Source organism: Nomascus leucogenys, chromosome 5, assembly GCF_006542625.1.
Source record: "Nomascus leucogenys isolate Asia chromosome 5, Asia_NLE_v1, whole genome shotgun sequence".
NCBI classification, from domain to species: domain Eukaryota; kingdom Metazoa; phylum Chordata; class Mammalia; order Primates; family Hylobatidae; genus Nomascus; species Nomascus leucogenys.
In genome coordinates, this window is record NC_044385.1 from 137,512,149 (window position 1) to 137,537,082 (window position 24,934).

At 51.2% G+C, this 24,934-nt stretch overlaps 1 protein-coding gene across 2 annotated transcripts in view; it reads left to right on the top strand.

The window, feature by feature from the left end:
- Positions 1–747: 747 nt before the first annotated feature.
- The window catches only part of TEX29 (testis expressed 29), a 28,937-nt gene continuing 4,750 nt past the window's right edge, over positions 748–24,934 (top strand). Inside the window, exons 1-3 of one of the 2 annotated variants that reach the window (XM_012506972.2) lie at positions 748–818; positions 7,071–7,163; positions 13,923–14,033. In XM_012506972.2, coding sequence (XP_012362426.1) covers positions 13,941–14,033 — 93 coding nt within the window. In that variant the 5' untranslated portion in view covers positions 748–818; positions 7,071–7,163; positions 13,923–13,940. Of the gene's footprint in view, positions 819–6,857; positions 6,977–7,070; positions 7,164–13,922; positions 14,034–24,934 lie in introns of those variants that run through there. The other variant, XM_003270190.3, reaches the window with a different exon arrangement.

A 24,934-nucleotide genomic window follows, 5' to 3' on the forward strand; every position in this document is an offset into this window, starting at 1 on the left:
GGGCTGGGAGCAGATGTACCTCTTCCTCCAGCTCTCTGAGTGTGCCCTCTGGGCATGTCCCAGCAGCACCTGGCCAGGGAGGCAGGCTTGGGCCCTCCGGTGCACCTGCTTGCGGCCTCCCCAAGCCCCTCCTCCCTGGCCCCGCCCTGCTGAGTCCTGCAGGGCCCCCGTACTTCACCAGCCCCGTTTCTGGACACCCCGCAGGGAAGCACCCCCAGTGGAGAGCTGGGCTCCACTGTGTTTCCACCCCTCAGAGTCCTCGGCTGTGCTGTCTTCTCTTCAGTGCCTAGAAGCAAGAACCGTGCTCCTTCCCTGGGCGGCCCCAGCAAAGCCCCGCAGACTGCATGGCCTAAACTACAGAAATGTGTCATCTGGCCTGGAGCCCGGGGCCCAAGCTCAAGCTCAGGGTGTCGGCAGGGATGGCTCCCTCTGAGGCTGTGCAGGAGAATCCGCCCAGGCCTCTCCTCCAGCTCTTTGGTTGGCTGCCGTCTTTGGGGTTCCTTGGCCTGTAGACGCCTCAGCCCTCTGCACGCTGTGAGGCTAGCCCAAATCGCCCCCTTCATAAGGACACCAGTCACATGGGATTAGGGTTCTGCCATCTGACCTCACCTTAATGCAGCACATCTACAAGACCCTCTTTCTAGACAAGGCCACGCTGAGGTACAGGGGTCAAAGTTCCAGCATATTTTTGTGGGGGCAGACATAACCAGCAACACCAGCCTCATACGTTTGCCCAATTTTACAGCCGAGTTCTCCTGGAAGAAGAATCCGATGCCAGCCATCTGTCAAGGAAGACGGGAAGTAACAGTGCAGGCTCAGTAAGTAGCTGTTGGATGAATAAAGGAAATCGGGGATGACATCCGACAACCTGAGGAAGGCGTGGGGCACGCACATGCCTCCCGCCACCCACACCACCCTCTGCTGCCTCGTGGTGCCCCCGCTGTCTGCCCTGAGGCTGTCGCACGTGCAGCTCCTCAGATGCTTCCTGGAAGGAGCTCTGTGCACTGTGGGCTGTGCCGTTGCTACAAGATGGTGGCATTTCCTGGCACTTCTGAGTTAGAAAGTGCCAGTTATTTCCAATGTTTTCCAGACATTGCTGGAATTCCATGAGCAAAGGGCAAGGGCAAGGGCTAGGGAGTATGATGCTGGGCATGGGCGTTGGCGTCAAAAAGTGCCGTCCACAGTGGCTGAGAACAGAGTGAAACCAGTGCTGCCACACGCACAGAATCCTGCAAGGACCCTCGCTTTTCCATTTTCCAGACACAGGATGCAAATCATCTGGGCTCTGCCTGGGCTGAAATTGATGCTGTTTTAATTTCTTTCTTACTGTATGAGTCTGTATTACACTGCTATAAAGATACTACCTGAGACTGGGTAATTTACAAAGGAAAGAGGTTTAATTGACTGACAGTTCCACATGGCTGGGGAGGCCTCAGGAAACTTACAATCATGGTGGAAGGGGAAGGGGAGGCAAGGCACCTTCACAAGGTGTGAGAAGGTAAGGAAGTGCCGCACTTTAAAACCATCTGCTCTCTATCACGAGAACTCGCTCTCATGAGAACAGCCTGGGGGGAACTGCCCCCACGATCCAATCACCCCCCACCAGGTCCCTCTCTTGACATGTGGGGATTACAATTCGAGATGAGATTCGGGTGGGGACAGAGAGCCAATCCAGACCACTTATTTACATGCAATATTTAACTTCTTTTATTCATAAACAAACGTGGCTGGCATCTAGTAGCTGGGAGGAGGCCTGTGGGTGGTGACGCTGCCATGTAAAATTCTCCGCCAACAACTTCACGGAGTGAGGAATCATCCAGCGAGCCGTCCACTCTGAGACCGTGGGTGTGAGGGTCTGCCTGTGAAGTTGGTGGCCTGCTGTCACCCCATGCTGTGGCGAGGGATTTGGGAGTAAATGGAATCAGCTGTCTTGTGTGGTTGGCAGCAGCATGCGGGGAATGCAGGAAAGCCGGGCCTGAGATGGCGTTGCCCTGCGGTGCCCTGGTGCTCAGGGTGGGGGCCACAGGCTCTGGTCTGACCCTGGGCCCACCTCCAATCTACAATGTGACAGACCTGGCGTGCTCCTCAGGCCTTCTTGTTGTTTTATTTGGGGTTGTTTTCTAATGGGAATACTGGACAGGTTTTGAAGAGTTGGAAGTATCTTTGCTCCGTTTATTGTCCCAGCGAAGTTGTCAACACGGGCGTGTTTGCTTCCTGCGGCTGCTTTCACACAGCAACAGCGACATGGCGCCAACGGCAGAGCTTTCTTCTCGCTGGCTCTGCGGCCACGATCTGAAGTCAGGACGTGGGCCGAGGGTTCTGGGGAGGGCCCTCCTGCCCCTCCTGCTCCAGGGCTGCTGGCAGTCCTCCGTCTTCCTGGGCTCGCAGGCGCCTTGCTCCATCTTCACCTCTGTTGCTGCGCAGCTGTCCGTCCCCTCCCCGGGCCTCTGCGCCCGCACTTGACACCCTCCTGGTGTCTCTGTCTTCTCATCTTAATAGGACACCGGTCCTATTGGACAGGGCCACGCTCACAACCACAGCTCGATTACATCGGCAAAGACCCTATTTCCAAATAAGCCCTCATCCTTAGGTCCTAGGGGTTAGGACTTCAACACTTCTTTTTTGAGGGAACACAGTTCAGCCTGTAGCGATGGGGAAACTGGACTCACACCCCTGTCTAGGAGCCCCCGAATCCCCTGCCCTCAGCCTGGGAGAGCTGCTCTGCCAGGAGTCAGGTCTGAGTGCTTTGCTCAAGTTGTTAGCCAAGTCCGTTACAGGGTTAATAGCTTCATAGTGAGGGGTCCTCAGAGGTAATGGGTCCCCGTGGCACCTGTCCTATTTCCAAAGAACCCCACGGCAGCTCCTACACATTCCCATAGGAAGACTGCACAGTCTACCCCTGCAAACATCTTGCTCTTAGCTAAAATTGTGTCTGTCAGTGTAGTCACTGGTTATCACGTGGGAACGGGACTCAGGACCCATACAGACAGAGCTGAGTCCATGCTGGCTGCTCCGCCCTGTGGCCCGCTGGGTTTCACTCTTCCACGATGTGGCCTCTCCCTAGAAGCCCTTGGTGAGCACCCCTCTCCCCGTGAGTCTGGGGCAGTCCCTGCCGCCCCCAGCCAGTGGCTCCCGCAGCTTCCCGGTGCTGGCTCAATCCTGGCAATGACCACACTGCAGGCTCATCTGTCTCCGCTCCTTCCCCAGAAGCTCATTGATGACATGGTTCTCCAGCCGACTGCTGCCCAGGTTGGTGTCTGCTGTAGGTGACAGTTCCCAGGAGAAAGAAGCGCAGGGTCTCTGCCTGGGAGCCCGCACACAATGCTGGTGGGAACGTGAAATGGTGCAGCCACTTTGTAAAATAGCCTGGCAGGTCCTTAGAGGGTGAAACAGAATTCCTGTATGTCATAGCCCATCTGGACTGCTGTAACAAAAATGCCACAGCCTGGGTGGCTTATAAACAATGGACACTTTTTGCTCACACTTCTGGGGGCTGGAAGTTCTAGGTGGAGGTGTGGCAGATTTGCTGTCCTCCGAAGGCCCCTTCCTGGCTCATACCCGGTGCCTCCTCACTGGGTCCTCACGTGGAAGAAGGGGCGAAGGAGCTCTCTGGGTCCTCTTTAATGGGGGCACGATTCCCATTCATGAGGCTTCAACCTCACGACCTCGTCATCTCCCAAGGCCTCGCCTCCTAATTCCATCTTGAGGGTTGGGATTTTGACTCGTGCATTTTGGGAGGACACAAACATTGGGTTCTTCCCACCGTGTGACCTGGCATATACCAAAGAGAAGTGAAACTATATGTCCACACAGAAACTTACACTGAGTGTTCCCAACAGCATTATTCATAAAAGCCAAAATGTTGGCCCAAGCCAGTGCCCATCCACAGACAAATGACTAAGCGAAATGTGGCATGTCCCTCAGTGGAATATTATTCAGCCGTGAGAAGGAATGAAGCTCTGACACGTGCTACATGGCAGGTGAACCTTCTGCAACATGAAAAATTCAGACACATCAACCCACATCGCGTGTATGTGTATGCCTCCTGGGCGTGTCCCCTGGATGCCTCCTCTGTCCACCTGACGCCCACAGCACCAGCCTCCAGCCCCCCAACAGCATCCTCTGCTCACCATTGACTGTTCCTTCTCTCTCCACATCCAAGCTGTCCACCACTCTTATTGATTGGTTGATTGACACAGTTTCTCCCTCTGTTCCCCAGGCTGGGGTGCAGCGGTGCAATCACAGCTCACTCCATGTATGTAAAGTGGCAGAACAGGCAAATCTGAAGAGAGAGAAGGTGGACCGGGGGCTCCCTAGGGTGGGAGCGTGTGGCTTCCCGAGGGCCAGGCTTCCTTTGGGAGGATGAAAGGTTCCAGTGTGGATCGTGAAGGCTCACATCGCAGACACATTAAACACTATGGAACTGCACGTTGGATGGGTGAGTTCATGGTGCATGAAGTATATTTCAATAAAGCCATCATGAACATCAAAAAGGCAGCCTCGTGTCCTGTGCATGGGTGAAGCCTAGTGTTTGCTGCATGGTGGATGGTGGCAGCCCCGCCCAGGGCATTCCTGGAAACCCACTGTGGCCCTCAGGGTCCCCTGGCCATGGGCACACGTGTGCTGGGCATCGGGCATGAGGGGGTGCTTGCTGGGGAGACTTCGTCCTTACCCTCCTTTAACACCTGGGGAGGGTTGGTCCCAATGGGGAGGTCACAGGGCTGGTGAGGTGGGGGCCAGAGCCCAGCCCCTATCTCATTGTGCACAGGAGTAGGGACCCGAGACCCCACCTCACGCTGCACCCCAGAGCCTGTGACGCCTGGGCCATGGGCTCCATACCTCTGGGGCTGACCGCCTCCTGCGCCCCTGCCCCCAGCTGCAGCTGCCCCTCCTTCTCGGGCTCCTCTCTCCTTCTTGCACCCTTGGCCCTGTGGCCTGGCCCGTCCCCTGGGGTGCCTCTCCCTCTGGCCTGGAGGTGGGGCTCCCCAACTCCAACTCCATCTCCACGTAGCCCGGTTCCTTGATCCCCGCTTCGGGCAACCTCAGTCGCCTGTTCCCGGGGCAGAGCCTTGGCTTCCTCCTCATCCAGAGCAGAGCATGCGCCGCCACCTCACCCTCAGGACCCCCCACTCTGATTGTGGCTTTGTCTCCAGCTCGCTCCATCCACCAGGGGCTGAGCGTCCCACGTCCTCTCCTCTCCCCAGGATGTCCTCATGCTCTTTCCCAATTTAGAGTCCATCAGCACTGCCACCCCCTGCAAGCCTCAGACCACTTAAATCCAGCACCCCAGCCCTGCCTCAGTGGCCGCCAGGTGTGACAGGCAGCAGGTCACCCAGCAGCACACTGGCACATGGCCCCTGAGTCACGCCTCTGCCCTTGCTCTAGTGGGTGCCAGCTCTGGCCAGGCAGCCCCAATCCAGTCACGCCCCTGACAGCACTGACCCCTCATCTGCTTCGCTCCTTGAAGCTCCCTCGTTTTCGCAGGCTCACCTGGACAGCCCCTACACAGCACCCACTGCCTCCACATAGCCTCTCTGGCCTCTGTGGCACCATGGCTGCTGGGCCCAGGCTGTCCCCTGCTCCTGTTGCCGGCACCGGGCTCCTTCTCCGACTGCTGCTCCCCGGGGCGCTCCAGTGCCTGCTGGTGGCTTTCATTACCAGCTGCTGGTGTCCTCACCCACCAAGCCTTCACCCTGAACTGCCTCCTGGGCATGTCCCCTGGATGCCTCTGTCTACCTGATGCCCACAGCACCAACTCCAGCCCCCCAACAGCATCCTTGGCTCACCATTGACTGTTCCTTCTCTCGCTCTCCACGTCCAAGCTGTCCACCACTCTTATTGATTGGTTGAGTAACACAGTGTCTCCCCCTGATCCCCAGGATGGGGTGCAGTGGTGCAGTGGTGCAATCACAGCTCACCGCAACCTTGACCTCCCAGTCTCAAGTGATCCTCCCGCCTTTCCCTACCAAGATCCTGGGATTACAGGTGTGCACCACTATGCACAGCCCACTCCTTCAACTCAAACCACAAAAAGCAGCAGCCCCCTCTGGCAGCTGCCTGCCTTCCTCCTCATGGGCATCCCGTCCTTCCTGCTCACAAACCTCTGAGAGCCATTTCCAGCACAGCAGAGTGATGCTGTGAAAATGATTCAATTTCTCGCACAAAATCTGCTAGTAACTCCCTACTTTGCTCAGAATAAAGGCCACCATCCTCACCATGACCCACATGGTTTCATGCCCTGCCCTCCTGCGGCATCTCAGCTCCTTGTGTCTCTCAAGTCGCCACACCAGCCTCCCTCCAGGACCTCTGCGTGCTCCCTCGTCAGCCCCAGACACACCTTCCTCCCTGGAGGCCGCCCACCCACCCTGTGACAAGGGGCAACCCCTGCCCTGATCCAGCCTTGCCCACACCCCCAGTTTGCTTTCTCCCCATGGGCCGGGTTTGGTACGAGGCAGCTACATCGCTCTGTCCTCTCCCCAGGAGGGAAGGGATTTGGTTTTGTTCTCTGCTGCACCCAGTGCTGGCTGGCAGAGAGGGGTGTCCCAGGAAGGACTGGGGCACAAAGGAAGGGAGGGACAGGACTCAAGCACCTGCGCCCACAGGCTTGGTGGGCAAGGGGCGGGGGTATCCTGCAGGGAAGGTGGGACTCAGCCCGTGGTGTCCCCAGCAGCGTCATGCCCGTGGAACTCCCTCCCTACATCTGTTCACTTGAGTGGCCTTCGTCCTCGATGCAGCCAGCGTTAAGGTAGACACGTGCATGGCTCCAAAGTCCTGTGTGATGTCCATGTGACCTCATGGGGCTGTGTGATGTCACAGCAGGCGGGGTGGGGTGTGCCCAGCCTGGTCCCACAGTCCACAGTGAGCTGCAGACAGAGGGGTGGCCAGTTTGTTGTTTTACCTAAAAGGTGTTTTCCACGTGGGGTAGGACTGAGAGGCACGGGTGGCTGAGGGGACCCGCCTGGGACGTGAGGCGCAGGTGAGTCGACAAACGCCCCCTCCTGGTGTCAGCCGCCCACTCCCCAAACAACGTCCCCATGGCCCCGCCGGTGCTGACCGCTCCTGTTTTCCAGGTGTGCTCGGCCGCTTCATCTGTCCGTCAGCTGCGGCAATGAAATACGTGGAAGTGAAGAAGTCTCCGCCGCACCTCCTGAAGCAATTCACAGGTATGGAGGGAAGGCGCCGGGGTCGGGGGGGTGGAGAAGTTGGGGCGGGGCGGGGGCGTGGGGAGGAGCTGTTTCAGCCCCTGGCGCGGACAGGGGGTCCTGGTTCCAGACCTGGCTAGGAGGGCAAGGCAGAAAAATGCGTGTTCAGGAAATAACCTGGGAAAACACTGTGAAGTCTTCATTTTTGAAAATTTTATTACAGAATACACCAGAACCTGAGGTTTTCTAGATGAAGAAATACATTTAACTATTTCCAGGGGTTTAAGAGGTCAAAGGCATTTTGTCCATGAGGTGCTGAAGATCCACTTCAACTACTTCATAACTTTTATTGCAGGAGTGACTTTTTTTATTAAGGAAAAATATTTATCAGCAATGAAGAAGTTCCGCCTTCCCTTTCCCCACCCGGGCAACTGACCCAGAGGCAGACACTCACCAGTGGGACTGGAAGGAACCACCGGTGTGGGATGTGACTTCTCCCACACGTGCTGTTAATGTGCATAGATGGGGGGTGACAGTGACGGTCAGGAAAAGGAAGATTCTGGAAGTTTGCACCTCCCCGGGGAGGCAGGAGATGCCACCTTCCATGGCTCAGGTTTACCTGCTACTTGAATGTTTTTTTCTCAATTGAGCTTGTATTCATGCAATGCTTTTATAAAACAACAACAACAAAAAACAAAACAAAACAAAAACAAAATCGGATGGGCGTGGTGGCCTGTAATCCCAGCACTTTGAGAAGCCAAGGTGGGTGGATCACCTGAGGTCAGGAGTTCCAGACCAGCCTGGCCAACATGGCAAAACCCCATCTCTAATAAAAATACAAAAATTAGCAGGCGTGGTGGCGGGTTGCCTATAATCCCAGCTACTCAGAAGGCTAAGGCAGGAGAATCACTTAAACCCCGGAGGCAGAGGTTGCAGTGAGCTGAGATTGTGCCACTCCACTCCAGCGTGGGCGACAAAGCAGGACTCTGTCTCAAAAACAAACAAACCAAGGAAATGGAAGAAAAAGAAAACAAATTAGATTGTTTTGGGTTGTTACCTTTGTTGGGAAGGTAGGCTAGGGAGCGCCTCTCAGGCCAGCCAAGGTGCTGGCAGCCACTGAGCACCTGCCCACAGCAGCACCCGGCCCTGCAGCTCTCGCAGTGGCAGTGGGACAGGGCAGCCCAGGTGCCAGGAATGTGTGGCATCTGCCAGACTGTGAGGCCTTCCAAGGCCACCCGGCCACCAGGCTTTGTCACACCAGGGGGGCAGCTAACTCTTTGGACAGGAAGAGGGGTGTCCACAAGAGGGGTCTTTGCAGTTCCCAATCCAGATGCATCCAGGGCAGAGTGGGAGGCCCGCGCCTGGGGCCCCTAGGGAACGGGCCGCTCTTGTGGCCGCCTGGGGTGGCCTCTCTCATATTCTGGCAAGATGGCCCCATAGCCAGGGCAAACACCAGGGAGAAAGCGGTCCCTCTTCCAGGCCCTTGGGGGCCACCCTCCTGGTCTCTGCTTCAGGGCTGCAAGCATTGCAGCTGTTGTGTGTACAAGCTGCTGATGCTGGGCCTGGCCACCCCGTCTGTGAGGGGCTGCCAGGGGCTGCTGGAGGCTGGTGCCACTTCTCAGGGTGCATGGGAGTGGTGGGGGTCATCTCAGGTGTGCCAGGTCACCCAAGGCACTGCCCAAGCTGACCCTGGGCTGGAGCCCTCTCACCTTGCCATGGCCATGCCCAGGACCCAGCTCCTGGCATCTGCAGGCAACACTCCTGTGTGCTTCCCACACAGCCTGTCCTCATGGACTGGAGGATGCATGCAGGGGGGTCAGCGTTGTCCTTATCATCCTTTGCAGAGTGTGGCGTGGCTGTTTTGCGACTGTTTCTAGTCCTTTAGGGGTGTAGGGAAGCTGTGAAATGACAAGGCCAGCGTCGTCCTGGCTTGGAGCTGGCTCATATGTCTGCACCACTGGTGGCCCCAGCGGGCAGGTGGGGAGCTGGAACCTTTAGCCACAGTGGCTGGCCCTGGCCCTGCAGCTCAGGCCCTCTCTGTCGCCCACCCCTGGGTCTGAGCCCAAGAAGCAGCCTAGAGGAATTCCTCCTGTCCTTCTCTGCGCAACTTTGCAGATGTGGAAGAGGCTCTGTGGCTGGGTGCAGTGCAGACTCTGGCCTCCAAGCCCACCCGCTCTGCAGCCTCTTCCCATGTGGGTGCAGAGCCCTGCACGCCTCCCCTTCCACGCAGCCCTGCTGGGTTTCCCATGTCCACACTCGCTCATCCTGGACAGGAGGCAGCTGGGCCTCCAGATGGCCCCCTAGCAGGTGATGGCCTGAGGCTGGCTCCCAGGGCACCATGTTCACATGGCCCTGGACAGCGGGCGACTTGGGGGTGAAGGAGCGGAAATGAGGATGGGAGGATGACAGGCTGCCCCTGGGGAAGAGGCGTGTGCGGGGCGGCTCAGCCCTGGCTGGAGGCTCTGCCTTACTGCAGTGATGCAGCCTCGGCTGCTGTCTGTCAGCTGCTGCCTGTCAGCTGCTGCCTAAAGATTAATGTCAACTCCCTCTCTAAATAAAATAGTTTCTGCAAAAGTGCTTTTAAACTGTGACACACTTTCCACACCGGCGTGTGTTCTTCTCTGAGTGGCTTGTATGAAAGAGTGGGGACTCGAAGCCACTGCTTCTCCTCCCTCACCAGAGGCTCGGAGGTCTGTGGACGTATTTGGACTCTCTGTGTCCGAATCCCAGGGATCCGTGGCTCTGCACGCCCCAGATCCCCATCCGTGGTTCACACGCGCTCTGGGCAGGAAGGCCACACACATGAGCCTCTGCACACACAGGGATCCATGGCCCTGCACGCCCCAGATCCCCATCCGTGGTTCACACGCGCTCCGGGCAGGAAGGCCACACACACGAGCCTCTGCACACACCATGCCAGCTCCCAGAACCTGCTGTGATCCCTGCCCAGCTTCCTCCTCCTCCTCCTCCTCCTCCTCCTCACCTCTCCTTCCGTGTTCTGATGCTCAAACTCTGGGAGAACTGGCGTCTTCTGTCCTAAGATAACTTGATATGCAGCTTCAAGCTCAGTGTCAAGAAAATGGGTCTCCAGTTTCAGAGATTTTTACATTGTTTATGACATCTGCTGTGAAGACACATTCAGCGGATTCCAGGTGGTGTCACAGCTCAAGACAGGGGTGTGCAGTCCGGGCCCGCTGAAGGTCCTGGGGGTGCTGGTGGCAATCGTGACCGCAGGCACGTCTCTCGAGTTCCCACGCCACATTTCCTGTCACCACGGTACTCAGAATCTTGTCTTCTCTTCCCGCCTGGACCATCTTTGGAAACCTGTCTGCGGTCGGGTCTTGCTGTCCGTGACCACGCTGCCAGGAACCCTCAGCTGGGACGTTCTAGTGGGCCGCCGGGCAGTGTGGCTTGGAGGTGTCCGCTGGAGGCCAGCCTGATGCCTGCCTTTCTAGGGGAGCAGGTCCCAGCAGGGAAGCTGAGCCTCAGGAGTGCTGGAAGCCTCCACGGTGCCGTGAAGTCATGGCTGCTGAGTCTGCCGGCTGCTTCTCCAGGAGGTGACCATGGTCTGTCCCCTGCTAATTGACTGCTTCACCGGGAAACGAAGTGGCAGAGGGACTTGGATGGGGAGTCAGTCCAAGGACCCGGCACTGCCCTGAGAGAGTCTCTGGGCTTGGCTCCTCCCCTAGGAAGAATTCCTGCAAGTGTGCGCTTCATAGAGGGAGGGGAAGGGAGGTGGATGGAGCACAGAAAGGAGAAACGCCACGGAATCGTCAGCCACACTTAAAATGGTGACGCCTCCCCACCTGGATCATCAGCCACGTTTAAAACGATGACTCCTCGCTGCCTGGGTCAGAAAGGCCTGGCCTCAGATCTGCACCTCTCTGGACACCATGCCCCTCCTGAACCTTTCCTCTCCTGCTGCAGAAGCAGCAAAATGTGGAGTGAAGAGACTTTCCATGGCCTTGGAGAAAAATAACAGAACATTTACCACCGTGCCGGCGTGGGCGTGTTAGAAGCCCCAGGTGGCGGCCAGCGGGAAGTGGGATGATCGAGGGAGTGAATGGCAGTCCCACTGTCCCTGGGGAGCGGTGGCTTTCCTGGGCTTGCTATCCAAGCAGATGGGGTGACGGTACAGACTCGTGGGACGAGCTTTGAAACCTCACTCCACGGGCCCCCATCTCACCTGGCCCTCCTGAGCCAGGGAGCCAGGGTGGCTTCTCCCAGGAAGCACTCAGCTCATTTTAGATTGATTGATTTAACCCCAGTCTCGTTTCAGTAGATCAGGAAGAACGTGGTTGCCCCGCCATCCTGAGGCAGCGCCTTCCTGTTCCCATAGCCTGGCCCAGCCGATGGCTCCTCTCCCCGTTCCCAGCCACGCTGTCACGACTCTGGGAGAGCACAGGGAGAGAGGCAGGCAGTGGGCCCTGCGCTCGAGCCGCCCTGGCTGTGGTGCGGGGGGTGTGGAGGGCCTACTGGAGATACCACTGCTGGTGCCAGTGGCCGGGCGTCCAGGACCTGTGCAGTGGGCGAGCTGCCAGTGATGCTTCTAGAGGGAGCAGGGAGCTGCATCAGCCCTGCTGATCCCCCACCACGTGGGAAGCCCACCTCGGCCCCCTTGGCGGCTGCGACCTGGTGCCTGCCCAGAAAGCCTCAGCTTACTCCAACCTCAAAGCCTGTTATGGGCTGTGGAGGAGGGTGGAGGGCCGGGCTAGCAATGGAAATGTGTGAGAGACTTTTCAGGGTCTACTGGATTTTTAAAATGCATGGCGACATCGTGGAGGTGCATGCAGGAAAATAACGCTGGGTGTGGAGGGAAAATGGGACACGGGAGGAGGCGCGGGAGGACTGACGGGATTCGACGGCTGGGCAGTCAGATGCGATAGGGACTGAATTCTTAAAATGAGAAATAATGTATGAATGTTTGTGTAGTGATGTTGAAGAAAACAAATCACTTTATGAATAAAAATAATGCTTCGTTCAGTGGCATATTTCCTGCCCAGGCTGTTTGCTGAAATTGAACATCCGCTGTCACCCGGAGCAAGTCTTTAGAAACCTTTGTTCTCTTGGCTTTGTGAGCAGACGACTCTGTGCCGCTGGGGCTTCTCCTTTCACGTCTGGGGACGGTGGGGAGGGCGCCTGGCACGGTGGAGACAGCAGGACCCTGAAGCCAGAGGTCTCTGTGGATCCCGGCTCCGCTGCATCCAAGCTCGTGGGATCTTGGGTTTCGTCTGGATCTTCCCAGATGGGGTGGAGGAGCCTTCGGGCATTCTGAGCCGGTTGCTGGCGGGTGTCTGGTGGGGTGGAGGAGACTGCGGGCAACGCGAGCCTGGCGTTGGTGGGTGTTTGCTGTGCAGCCGCTGTCATCATCTGCGTCAGAAAGTGGAGGCAGTGGCGGACTCTGAATTCTCCGGGAGCTGCCTGTGGGTAGTGTTTGTGAAGTTCTGGCGCTGTGTCCACCCTGGAATTGCACTCCAGGAAAAAGGCCGTGGTGCCTGGACACCCTGGGAGCAAAGCCCTCCTAGTCACCCACTGTAGACACATGGGCTGCTGCACAGAGCATGGGGGACCATCTGGCCAGCCACAGCCCAAGACCAGTCACTCACCCCAGGCCCCTCTGAGCCTGGCTGTGCGGGACCTGCCTGCTGCTGTGGGGCCTCTCCCGGCCTCCCTCAACTGGGAGGTCAGCTCAAACCACCCACAGCCACCCCTTGCAACTGAGGGAGGAGAGGGTGGCAGCAGCCGGTGACTTCAGCCTGCCCTGTGCACTCTGCCTTGGCAGGTGGGGCATTGCCTGGGCAGGGCTCCCGTGTCCATGATGCTTCTGACAGAGGATGAGGGCTGCAGCCGCAGCATTTGCAAACCTGGAATGGGGGTGTCTTGAGAAGGGGGACCTGAAAGACTAAATCAACCCTAAGGAACACAAATGGGGCTCCTCAAGGGTCAAGAAGGCCGGGCAGCTCCCCTCCCGGCCCCTGTCCCAGTGGAACAACTTACAGAGGGGCCAGAGAAGACCCCTAGTGGCTTGGGTGCAGTGTTGGCCTGGGGCATGGAGCCTGGCTTTGTGGGACTGCAGTCCACCCAGCAAAGGTCTCTGCGGGTACCCTGGGCCCTCACCTGCAGGAGCCCCTTTCATCATCCAGTCCAGTCCCTCGGTGGCTCATGGCCGATGAAGGGAGCCACATCTCTCGGGGCTGAACATGTGTGAGGCTGCTGAACTCCTCTGGAAAGGGTCATCTGCCAGGAGATGTCCCCGCCCTGCTTCCTTTACCTCCCACGGCGTGCTGCACACTCATTGTCTTCCCTTTTTCTCCCTTTGGGTCAAAACTGGCATTAAACTTTCTGTCCTTTTGATTCAAGTTTTAAAATTCTGAAATAATCCGCAGCCCATGCTGCTAATTCTAACTCCTGTATGCTTAAGTGTGAAATAATTACACGTTCCCTCCCGAACTCCCAAGCACCCATTGTGTGAGCCCCGCGCTTCTGTGGGCTCTGTCGTGCGCCGTGCCTGGCGCTGCTGCGCGGAAATGTATTATCTCCTAATCGTTAGAGGGCCCTGCATTATTCTGTGTAATTAACTTGACATTATTTTGCTCAGAAATTTAATTCATTCTGGATCTTAGTTTCAAATAAAGATTTGCATGATGCATAATTTAGAAAATAACAAAACCACAACACAAACCCACAGCTGCTCCCCACACTGGTTCCCAGGTTCTTTAGCGGAGAGCGGGGTGGCTTTATTTTTGGGGGTGACACTGGTGTGTGTCTGTGCTTTTGCAGTGTGTGACATTCCTCTGTATGACATTTGTGACTACAACGTCTCCAGGGACCGATGCAAGGAGCTCGGGTGCTGCTTCTACGAAGGCGTCTGCTATGAGAAAGCAGTTCCCAGTGAGTAGCTGCCCCGGCCGCCCCATGGCGGAAGCCGAGGTAGCTGGTGACCATGCTGACCACCGCCCTGCCTGTCTCCCTTCCCCGGGGTCTCTGCTGGAAACACCTTTGTATTGTTCTCTGGCCACACTCTTCTGCTCCATCTTAGTGGGGGCAGTAGACTCTGAGTGGGGTTTGAGCTGGAGGGCCTGTGAATGTGACGTAAGCCACCAGAGGGGTTCCATTCCCAGATGGGCTGGGCAGGGCATGGACGGGGACGGATGGAGACCCCCTTCGTGGAGGAATTTGGCCATTCTGGGTGGTTGCAGAGGCTGGATTTGGGGAAATCGTGCTGCAGAAACACAGGGCGCTGGCAGGGCCTGGGTCAGTGTCCAGCTGTGGGGTGAGCCCATCAGGGTGGAGCGGACCTTGTCCACCAGGGGCTCTGCGAGCCTGGCCCTCACTGGGGACTCCGTGGGGTGCTTCAACGTCGGACTAGAAGCCAGACCAGACGTGAAGATCTGCTGGTAGCCCCTCAAGCCCCCAAGCAGCACGGGGGTGAAGTGAGGACAATGGGCACCCAGTGGGTGGGGAACGGGGGCTGGAGGCGTTGCCACTCCCCATCCCCGTGAAGGCTTCCAGAGGGAGGCGCGCCCTTCAGAGCACCATGGCTAGTTGTAAAATGTGTTCCAAGGGAGGTGGGAGGAGGTTAAGAAACCAGGATGGCGCGCACGTGAAGGGCGTTGGGCTCCCACCTCCTCGGCGTGTTCTCGCCCGTGAGCACACTGGCCTGCGCTGCTGAGGTCTTCTCATTTCCAAACCCTCTTCAAGGTCCGCGTGAAGCTTCATGTGTTTCCTTGCCCTGTGGAGACCCCTTTTGGAAACGAGGGTAAAGGGGCTGTTTGTGCTGCATGGGGAGGGGTGGACAGCAGCACGGAGGGGAGCGGCCTGCACAGCGCGCCCTCGGGAGGGAACAGTGCAGCCCTTGACGGTGGAGGTGCTGGACGTGGCCGATGAGCTCTCACAGCTCTAGGCTTCCTTGGAGATGAGTTCCAAAGCCTCCCTGTCCTAGGCCACTCTCTTCTCCACCCCCAGCACCCTAAAGTGAGTCAAGGCCCCCGGCTTTGTGCAGCTTAGGGCCATTTCTTCTTCCTTTTACTTCTTTCTCCTGCATTTCCCGCTAGACGGAGCCCTCAGAGACCAGGCACCAGGTCCTCTTGATTCCCTGTATCTGGTAGGGCTTAGAAAGTCAGGAAACGTTAGTGACTGATGGGAATGAGTGACTGATGGAAATTTCCAAGTAGTGACCTGCTGGTGGAACCTAGCGCGAGCTCGGCTGCTCACCGCTTGCAAAGCGGTGAAGGGAAAGTGACTTTATTTCCAAAGCTAGCAGTGGGGAAGTGGCTGACTTGTGCTTCCAACTTTAGGCTGGGGAGAGGGGCTTAAAAAGAGGAACTCAGAGTGGGAAGCACATGGGAGGGGTGCTACTACGCCTTCAGATGACCTCTGGCATTTTGCAGCTGGGTCTCTATGCTTGGTCTATTTCAAGATGAGCCCCTAGAAATTGTAAGTAAGCCCATAATTAAATACGAGCACACAGTTAGATAAATGTGCATGGGGCTAGGGGGTAGGTGGTGAGAAAGGGAGACTGTGGTGTTGCAAAGAAAGTACATTTCAAGGCTATATTTTAAGACTAAGGAGAACAAAAGTTTTTTGCAGTAAGCTTTCTGCATCGTGAGACTAGGGGAAGAAGAGAAAAAGGAAAAGTTTTAAAACTCATTTTCAGGCTAGACTGTTTGATTACATGGGGACTGCCCAGTCCTACAGACGTAAAGCCTTAAGCCAGCTCCTCTGAGATGAAAGGGATATTTTGGGCACAAAATCAGTCAAGAAAGAAAGCGCTGATGGGATTCTGGCTGGCTCCAGGGAGGGTGTCTGTCCTGCTTCGTGGTGAAGATTTGGCACCTCATCAAAAGAAGATGAATTTTGGCTCCTCAGAGACGAACGAGAGGTCACAATGGACACCACTGAGAATTGGGAAGGTTTTCTGATGACGATGGCTCCCACAGATCCTGGCTTTAGAGACTCGAGCCCAGACCCCTTGCTGTCCCAGCCTCCACTTCCAGGAGCCTCTGGGATTCCGGGGATCCCATGCCTTCCTCTGACTACAGATAAAATCAGCTGGAAATTGCTTCAGTTATTATTTTTACCAAGATACTATACCATAAAATTCACCTTTTAAAGTATACAATTCAGTGGCTTTTAGTATATTCACAGTTGTGCAGTCATCACCACTAACTCCAGAACATTTGTACCACTCCAGAAAGAAACCTCACGCCCATTAGCAGTCATGTCCTATCCTTCCCTCTCTCTGGCCCCTGGCAGCCACTTGTCTGTCTATGGACTTCCGTATTATGGACATTTCATATAAATGGAACCTCATGACTTGTGGTTCTTTCACTTACGTAGTTCTCAAGGTTCGTTCATGTTGTAGCAGTTATCAATACTTCTTTTCTCTTTATCGTGGAGTAATTGTCCACTGTATAGATGTGCCACATTTTGTTGACCCATCTATCAGTTTATAGACATGTGGGTTGTTTCCACTTTTTGGCTATTATAAATGATGCTGCCCTGAACATTTGTATATAGTTTTTTGTGCAAGCATGTTTTTTATTCTCTTGGGTCTATCCCTAGGGATAGAATTGCTGGATCATATATTAACTCTATGCTTAAATTTTTAAGGAACTTCCCAACTGGTTTGCAAGGTGGCTAGATCATTTTCCAGTCCAATCAGCAGCGTATGCAAGTTCCAATTTCTCCACATTCTTGCCAACACTTGTTGCTGTCCTTTTGTTTACAGCCATTGTAATGGGTGTGAAGTTGTATCTCATTGTGGTTTTGATTCATATTATTCTAATGAATAATGATGTTCACCATTGTTGCATTTTTTTTTTTTTGGCTATTTGGATATCTTCTCTGGAAGAAAAGTCTATTCGAGTCCTTTGCCCAGTTTTAAATTGGGTTAATTGTCTTTTTATTATGGAGTTGTATGAGTTCTTTATCGATTCTGGATATTAAACTCCTATTAGAAATGTGACTTGCAAATACTTTCTATTATTCTCTTACGTGTCTTTTCTTTTTCTTGATAGTGTCCTTTGAAGCACAAATATTTTTAATTTTTATGATGTCCATTTTATCCATTTTTCCTTTTGTTGCTTGTGCTTTGGTGTCACATCTAAGAAACTATTGCCTAATCCAAGGTTGCAAATATTTTTACCTGTAATATCTTCTAAGAGTTTCATACTTACAACTCTTACATTTTGGTCTTTTGATCCTTTTTGAGTTAACTTTTGTATCTGGTGCAAGGAAGGTTTCCAACTTCATTATTTTGCATATGGATATTCAGTTGTCTCAGCAGCATTTGTTGAAAAGATTCTTTTTTCCCGATTAAATTGACACCCTTGTTGAGAATCAGTTGCCCATAAAAGTGAGAGTTTATTTCTAGATTCTCAATTCTATTCGGTTCATCTATATGTCTATCGTTAGCCAGTACCACAGTATTTTTTTTTTTTTTGAGATGGAGTCTTGCTCTGTCACCCAGGCTGGAGTGCAGTGGCGCAATCTCGGCTCACTGCAAGCTCCGCCTCCCGGGTTCACACCATTCTCCTGCCTCAGCCTCTCCGAGTAGCTGGGACTACAGGTGCCTGCCACCACGCCCGGCTAATTTTTTGTATTTTTAGTAGAGACGGGGTTTCACCGTGGTCTCGATCTCCTGACCTCGTGATCCGCCCGCCTCGGCCTCCCAAAGTGCTGGGATTATAAGCGTGAGCCAGCCAGTACCACAGTTTTGATTACTGTAGCTTTGCAGTAAATTTTGAAATCAGAATATGTGAGTGCTTCAACTTCGTTCTTCTTTTTCAAGATTATTTTGGCTGTTATGGGTCCCTTGCATTTCCATATCAAATTTGGCTTGTCAATTTCTGCAGAAAAGAGGTCCTTTGGCAATTTGATTGGGGTTATGTTGAATCTGTACATAATTTGGGAAGTATTGCCATCTTAACACAATATTAAGTGTTCTGGTCCATGAACAGGGGTAGTCTTTCTATTTATTTCGGTCTTTAATTTTTTTCAATATTATATAGTTTTCAGTGTACTGATCTTGAGCTTTTTAAATTAAATTTATTCCAAAGTATTTTACTGTTTTTAATGTTATTATAAATGGAATTGTTTTCTTCATTTTCAGATTATCTATTGCCAGCATATAGAAATATAATTGATTTTCGTATGCTGATCTTGTATCTGGCAACCTTGTTGAACTTGCTCATTCTATTAGTTTTCTAGTTGATTCCTTAGGATTTTTTGCATATAAGATCATGGCATATGCAAATATAGTTTTACTTCTTTTTTCCTAATCTGAATGCCTTTTAGTTCATTTTCTTGCCTAGTTTCTGACTAAAACCTCCAGTACAATGATGAATAGAATTAGGAAGAGCAGAAGCTTTGTCTTTTTCCTGATCTTAAGGAGAAACTTTCAGTGTTTCACCATTAAATACAGTGGTAACTGTGGGTTTTACTAGATGCCATGTATCTATTAATAGTAAATGCAAGACGCAACTTGGAAACACACGAGTTGAGAAAGCTCCCTTCTCTTCCTGCTTTGTTGAGTGTTTTTATCATGAAAGGGTGTTGGATTTTTTTTTCAAATTCTTTTTCTGCATCTATTGAGCACCTTAATGGTGCTCTTTATTACTTCATGTGGATTTGACTTACTGTCTACTGTTCTTTCATTTTATCCTAGAGGACTCCCTTTGGTATTTCTTATAAAGAAGCTTTGCCAGTGATGAATATACTGACTTTATTTATCTGGAATGTCTTAATTTACCCTTCAATTTTGAAGCATAGAGTTGCTGTATATAAAATTGCTGGTTGGTAGTCTTCCTGACAGCCCTTTGAATGTTTTATCTCATTGCCTTCTGGCCTGCATGGTTTCTGATGAGAAACTGCTGTAAATCTTAAGGCTCCTTTGTATATAATGTGTCACTTCTCTTAGGCTGCTTTCAAGATTCTCACTTTGTCTTTTGCAGTTTGCCAGGTGTCTGGGTGTGGATCTCTCTGAGTTTATCCTACTCAGAGTTCACTGAGTTTCTTGGATGTATAGATTAATGTTAACCAAACTTAGGAAGTTTTTACCATTATTTCTTCAAATATTCTTTCTGTTCTTTTATCTTTCTCCTCTCCCTCCGGACTTTCATTATGTGTATTTGATAGACTTTATGGTATCCCACAGACCTCTAAGGCTGTATTAATATTTCTTGGTTATATTTTCTTTCTGTTACTTAAACTGGATAATCTCGTTGACCTATCTTCAAGTTTACTGATTGTTTTGCCTGCTCAAATCTGCTGTTGAGCATCTCCAGTGAATTTTCATGTCTATTATTGTACTCTCAACTTCAGAATTTCTTTTTGGTCTTAATAATGTCTATATTACTATTGATATTTTCTATTTGATGAACGTATTAGTCATTTTTTACACTGCTATAAAGAACTACCTAGGACTGGGTAATTTATAAAGGAAAGAAGTTTAATTGACTCACAGTCCTGCATGGCTGGGGAGGCCTCAGGAAACTTACAATCATGCCAGAAGGCAAAGGGGAAGCAAGACATGTCTTACATGGCAGCAAGGTTGTGGGAAGGGAACTGCCAAACAGTTTTAAACCATTGGATCTCGTGAGAACTCAGTATCATGAGACTATCATGGAGTAAACTGCCCCCATGAGCCAACCACCTCCCACCAGGTCCCTCCCTTGACATGTGAGGATTACAATTCGAGATGAGATTTGAGTGGGTCACAGAGCCAAATCATATCAATAAAATATTATCCTTATACTTTTATTTAGTTCCTTAGACATGATTTCTTCTAGTTCTTTGAATATGCTTAAAATAATTGATTTAAAGTCTTTGTCAAGTAAGTCCAATGTCTGTGCTTCCTCAATGATGATTTCTATTAATGGCATTTTTTATGTATATGGCCATACTTTCTCATTTCTTTGTATGTTTAACATTTTTCTTTCTTGAAAATTGGACATTTTAGGTAAGATAATATAGCACCTCTGAGAATTGGGTTCTTTCACCTCCCCAGGTTTTATTGTTGCTGCTGTTTGTTGTTGTGGTTGTTTGATGACTTTCCTGAACTAACTCAGTAAAGTCTTTATTCTTTGTGGTGTGTGACCACTAAAAACTCTTCTTGGGTAGCTACTAGACAAAAATTCCTTAGATGCCTGGAAACACAAGCCTCTCAGACCTTGCAGAGGGGTTCTGTGTGCATGCTGAGGCACACCTTCAACAAAGTCAGAATATTTCTAGCTCTGCCTTAGCCTTCACTTCCTGCTTATGCAGATCCTTAAGTCAGCCAGAAGTGAGGTCCCAGGGCCACCATAGGTCTTTCCTTGCAAAGCCCACAGCACTGGACATGTCCATGGCCCTCTAGATTCCCAGGAATGTGTCAGAGCATTTCAAAGCTCTCTGTGCACATCTCATTTCTCAGATTTTCATGTTAAGCTTGTTGGTTAGCCTCTTGTTTTCCCTCAACTGCTAACCAACACTTTAGCCAGTAAAACAATTTTCAATTGCTTCTGATTATTTATAACAAATGCCTGGGGAAAAAGCTGTTCTCACCGAATGAGCTCATATCAAATAAAGGTGATATTCCAAGGAAGCACCAGACAGGTCAAATAATGACAACTCTCTGACGATGGGGCTTTGAAGGAGCTCCCACCCTGTTCTGCCTCCCGCAGTGGCTGCCAGGCTGCTGGCTTTACCATGATTACAGGCTGTTGATTTTCAAGCTACCATGGAGCTGGAGGGTGGGCAGGAGAGATGGGAACAGGGCTAGATAAAAGGTCCAAGCTTGCTCTTTTACTGAGATTCAGCTGTTTGCCTCAAATAAACAGATTTCCGCAAGCTTTTGGTTAATTTCCAGACTTCTGAAAAACTTTCCTCTGATGATTTTTGCCAGTGTTCTCATTGTTTTTATGGAGGAAGAAATTGGCAGGGGGGTCCTCTCTCTGCTGTTTTTGCTGATATCACCCTGAAAGTTAATTATGGGCTTTACTGAAGCCCTAGTCCGGTTGTACATAATCAGTTAGTGAGAGTTACAACAAGATGTAGAGCTTTTTCCCAAAGGAATCCATTATCCTTCACCTGACTCACCTGTCTCATCGTAAAACCCATGCCCTTTAGCCAGAATCTTACTTGAGCGATCTTTTTGGGTTCCAGGCCTTCCAGTGTTGAACGGCCTCTCATATGGCTTCATTCCAGCAGCTCGTCCTCTGGGGCATGTGGCAGTACTCCTGCAGCCAAGCTCATGGCAGTGGGTGCTGACTTGGCCATGGTTTGCTGCATTGGCACTTGTCATCATTTTGTTTTTGTTTTGTGAAATTGGGGTTTGCTGCTCATGTTGCATATGCAGAGAGCAGCAGGTGCTCACAGTCGTGCTCAGTTCATTTCCATCACAGAGTTGGACTTCTTACAGAACTCCAGTTTCCAAGGCACTTATACCACTTAGTTTTTCTGAGAAGTGTACCATTTAAGGCTCCTGAAAGCGGCAGTCATTAGCATCCAAAAGGTATTTTAGTTTATTCTTTCAATCTTCTCCATATAATGATTAGTGATCCCAATTTCCTCACATCCCAATGAAGCAGAGATCTAACCATATACAGTGGTGTGAATGCATCACTCCAGGCAGATCACAGCTAGGAAGGGAACTCACGTCCAAGCTGCTACTGCTGCTGCTTTTGCCACCTCTCCCATCCCCTGAGCACCTTTTTATCTGTACCTTGCAGGTGCTGGCCTGTTTGTAAGTGTTGGCATGTATGTCGAACATGGCTTAAGTTAGAACAATCGCCGCATGCCTGTCATCCATTTTAAAAGTGAGCCTTAATCCCTATAGCAGCTTCATGATTGGTGTTCTAAGGAACCCAGAAGAGAACACAAGCTCTCAAGAATGTTTTTGACTTGGAGAGGGCTCACCGTTTTGCAAGGGGGTGTATCATTTTTGCATGGAAGCAACCATTAAGTTCTTTCCATCATTCTAACTTTAATAGCTGGGTTGTGTGGCTGTGCTTTTCTTGACTCCTGACTTCTTTCGGGCCTGTAGGAAGAGACTGGGCAGTAGGCCCTGCCTCGGGGCTCTCACTGGGCCCTCACATTACTTTTCATTTCTTTGACATCTTTCTCATTAAAACGACGAATGAACCTTTGTGCTGTGCAAGTTGTAGTATTCAGTGACAGGGTATTATGAGCTCTTTGTGCACATAATTCCATGTTATGAAAACCTTTCACCAACTTCTTAAATTGGCTGGTTTGAAGTGCACATTGTGTTATGGCATAATCTGTATTATTAAGAATATGAATTGGGGAATTAGCATTAGATCTTTCAGAAAGAATTGGGAATTCAAAGAGAAAGACTTGCCTTCATTCTTCAGTCTTGATTTAGGGTATGTTATTTAACATGTCATTTCTTCTAAGTATCTGACTTCAGTTTCTTCATGGGACTTGCTGAGATGATTTCAAAACTTTTGTTTAACTATATTTTGGGAACATTTACCAAGACGTTTCTTAAAGAAAATAATCCTTTCTTCAATGGCTGCTGTTTCTGAAAGATAAAGTCGATAAGCCAAAGATATGGTCTGTAATAAATAGTGTTGCTAGACAGACACTGTACAGAGCGCATCATTGAGGCTGAGTCTCCATCTTAAGGAGCTTGGCATCAACGACAAAGAACATGAGCACATAGGAAGATACGGAAGATATACTGACAGTGGAATACTAAGACGCTGACTAATATGTGTGTCTCTTTAACAGGACTTCACTCACATAATTTTGAATTTATTCCATGAGCTAAGACACAAAGTCATACTAAGGAATAAAACATTTCCTAGAGTTCAAGAATTTCAGGGTTACCTTCTTGCCTCATGAACGCCCTTAATTCACCCTTTCACTTTATTTGTGCATTTCAATTCAGTCGATTCTCTTTGTTGAACAGCATTTAAGTGCAGATTCTCTGGGCAAGCTCTAGGCTACCTCTCAGATCCATCCTCTATTGCTGTGTGACAAATTACCCCAAAACTTAGTGACTTAAAGCAACTTAGAGGCTTTGCTGGGTGGGTTGGGTTTGGGTGTCTCATGAAATTGTGGTCAAGATGCTAAGTGAGGCTGTAGTCACCTGAAATCTTGGTGTCCCAGATGACTCACCTTGCTGGGAAGTTGATACCAGATGTTACAGGAAGATGACTCACTTTGCTGGGAAGTTGGTACCAGATGTTATAGGAGGCCTCTTCTCCTCGCCATGAGGGCTGCAGTCTTTCCCAGAGCAAGTGGCCCAAGAGAGATCAGGGCAGAAGCTGCAATGTCTTTTTCACCTGGCCTCGGGGGTTAGACTCTGGCATCTCCTTTGGCTCCAGGGGTCAGCGCTGTTCTGTTGCGGGAAGTCAGGGACCCCAAACGGAGGGACCGGCTGAAGCCATGGCAGAAGAACGTGGATTGTGAAGATTTTATGGACATTTATTAGTTCCCCAAATTAATAATTTTGTAATTTCTTATGCCTGTCTTTACTGCAATCTCTAAACATAAATTGTGAAGACTTCATGGACACTTATCACTTCCCCAGTCAATACCCTTGTGATTTCCTATGCCTGTCTTTACTTTAATCTCTTAATCCTGTCAGTTGAGGAGGATGTATATTGTTTCAGGACCCTGTAATAATTGTGTTAACTACAAAAATTGTAGAGCATGTGTGTTTGAGCAATATGAAATGTGGGCACCCTGAAAAAAGAATAGGATAACAGCAATTGTTCAGGGAATAAGAGAGATAACCTTAAACTCTGACCGCCGGTGAGCCGGGCAGAACAGAGCCATATTTCTCTTCTTTCAAAAGCAAATGGGAGAAATGTCGCTGAATTCTTTTTTTCAGCATGGGATATCCCTGGGAAGGAGAATGTGCACCAAGGGGTAGGTCTCTGAACTGGCCCCCCCGGGGCGTACCTGTCTCTTATGGTTGAGACTGCAAGGGTGAAATAAACTCCAGTCTCCCATAGCGCTCCCAGGCTTATTAGGAAGAGGAAATTCCTGCCTAATAAATTTTGTTCAGACTGGTTGATCTCAAAACCCTGTCTCCTGGTAAGATGTTATCAATGACAATGGTGCCTGAAACTTCATTAGCAATTTTAATTTCGCCTCGGTCCTGTGGTCCTGTGATCTCACCCTGCCTCCACTTGCCTTGTGATATTCTATTACCCTGTTAAGTACTTGATGTCTGTCACCCACACCTATTCGCACACTCCCTCCCCTTTTGAAACTCCCTAATAAAAACTTGCTGGTTTTTGTGGCTTGTGGGGCATCATGGATCCTACCAATGTGTGATGTCTCCCCCGGACGCCCAGCTTTAAAATTTCTGTCTTTTTTACTCTGTCCTTTTATTTCTCAAGCCAGCTGATGCTTAGGAAAATAGAAAAGAACCTACGTGATTATCGGGGCAGGTCTTTGCTGGGTGGGTTGGGTTTGGGTGTCTCATGAGATTGTGGTCAAGATGCTAAGTGAGGCTGCAGTCACCTGAAATCTTGGTGTCCCAGATGACTCACTTTGCTGGGAAGTTGATACCAGATGTTATAGGAAGATGACTCACTTTGCTGGGAAGTTGGTACCAGCTGTTATAGGAGGCCTCTTCTCCTCGCCATGAGGGCTGCAGTCCTGCGCAGAGCAAGTGGCCCAAGAGAGATCAGGGCAGAAGCTGCAATGTCTTTTCCACCTGGCCTCGGGGGTTAGACTCTGGCATCTCCTTTGGCTCCAGGGATCAGCGCTGTTCAGTGTGGGAACATCTATCTAGGGTGTAAGTATCAGGAGGTGAGAATTGGGAGGCCATCCTG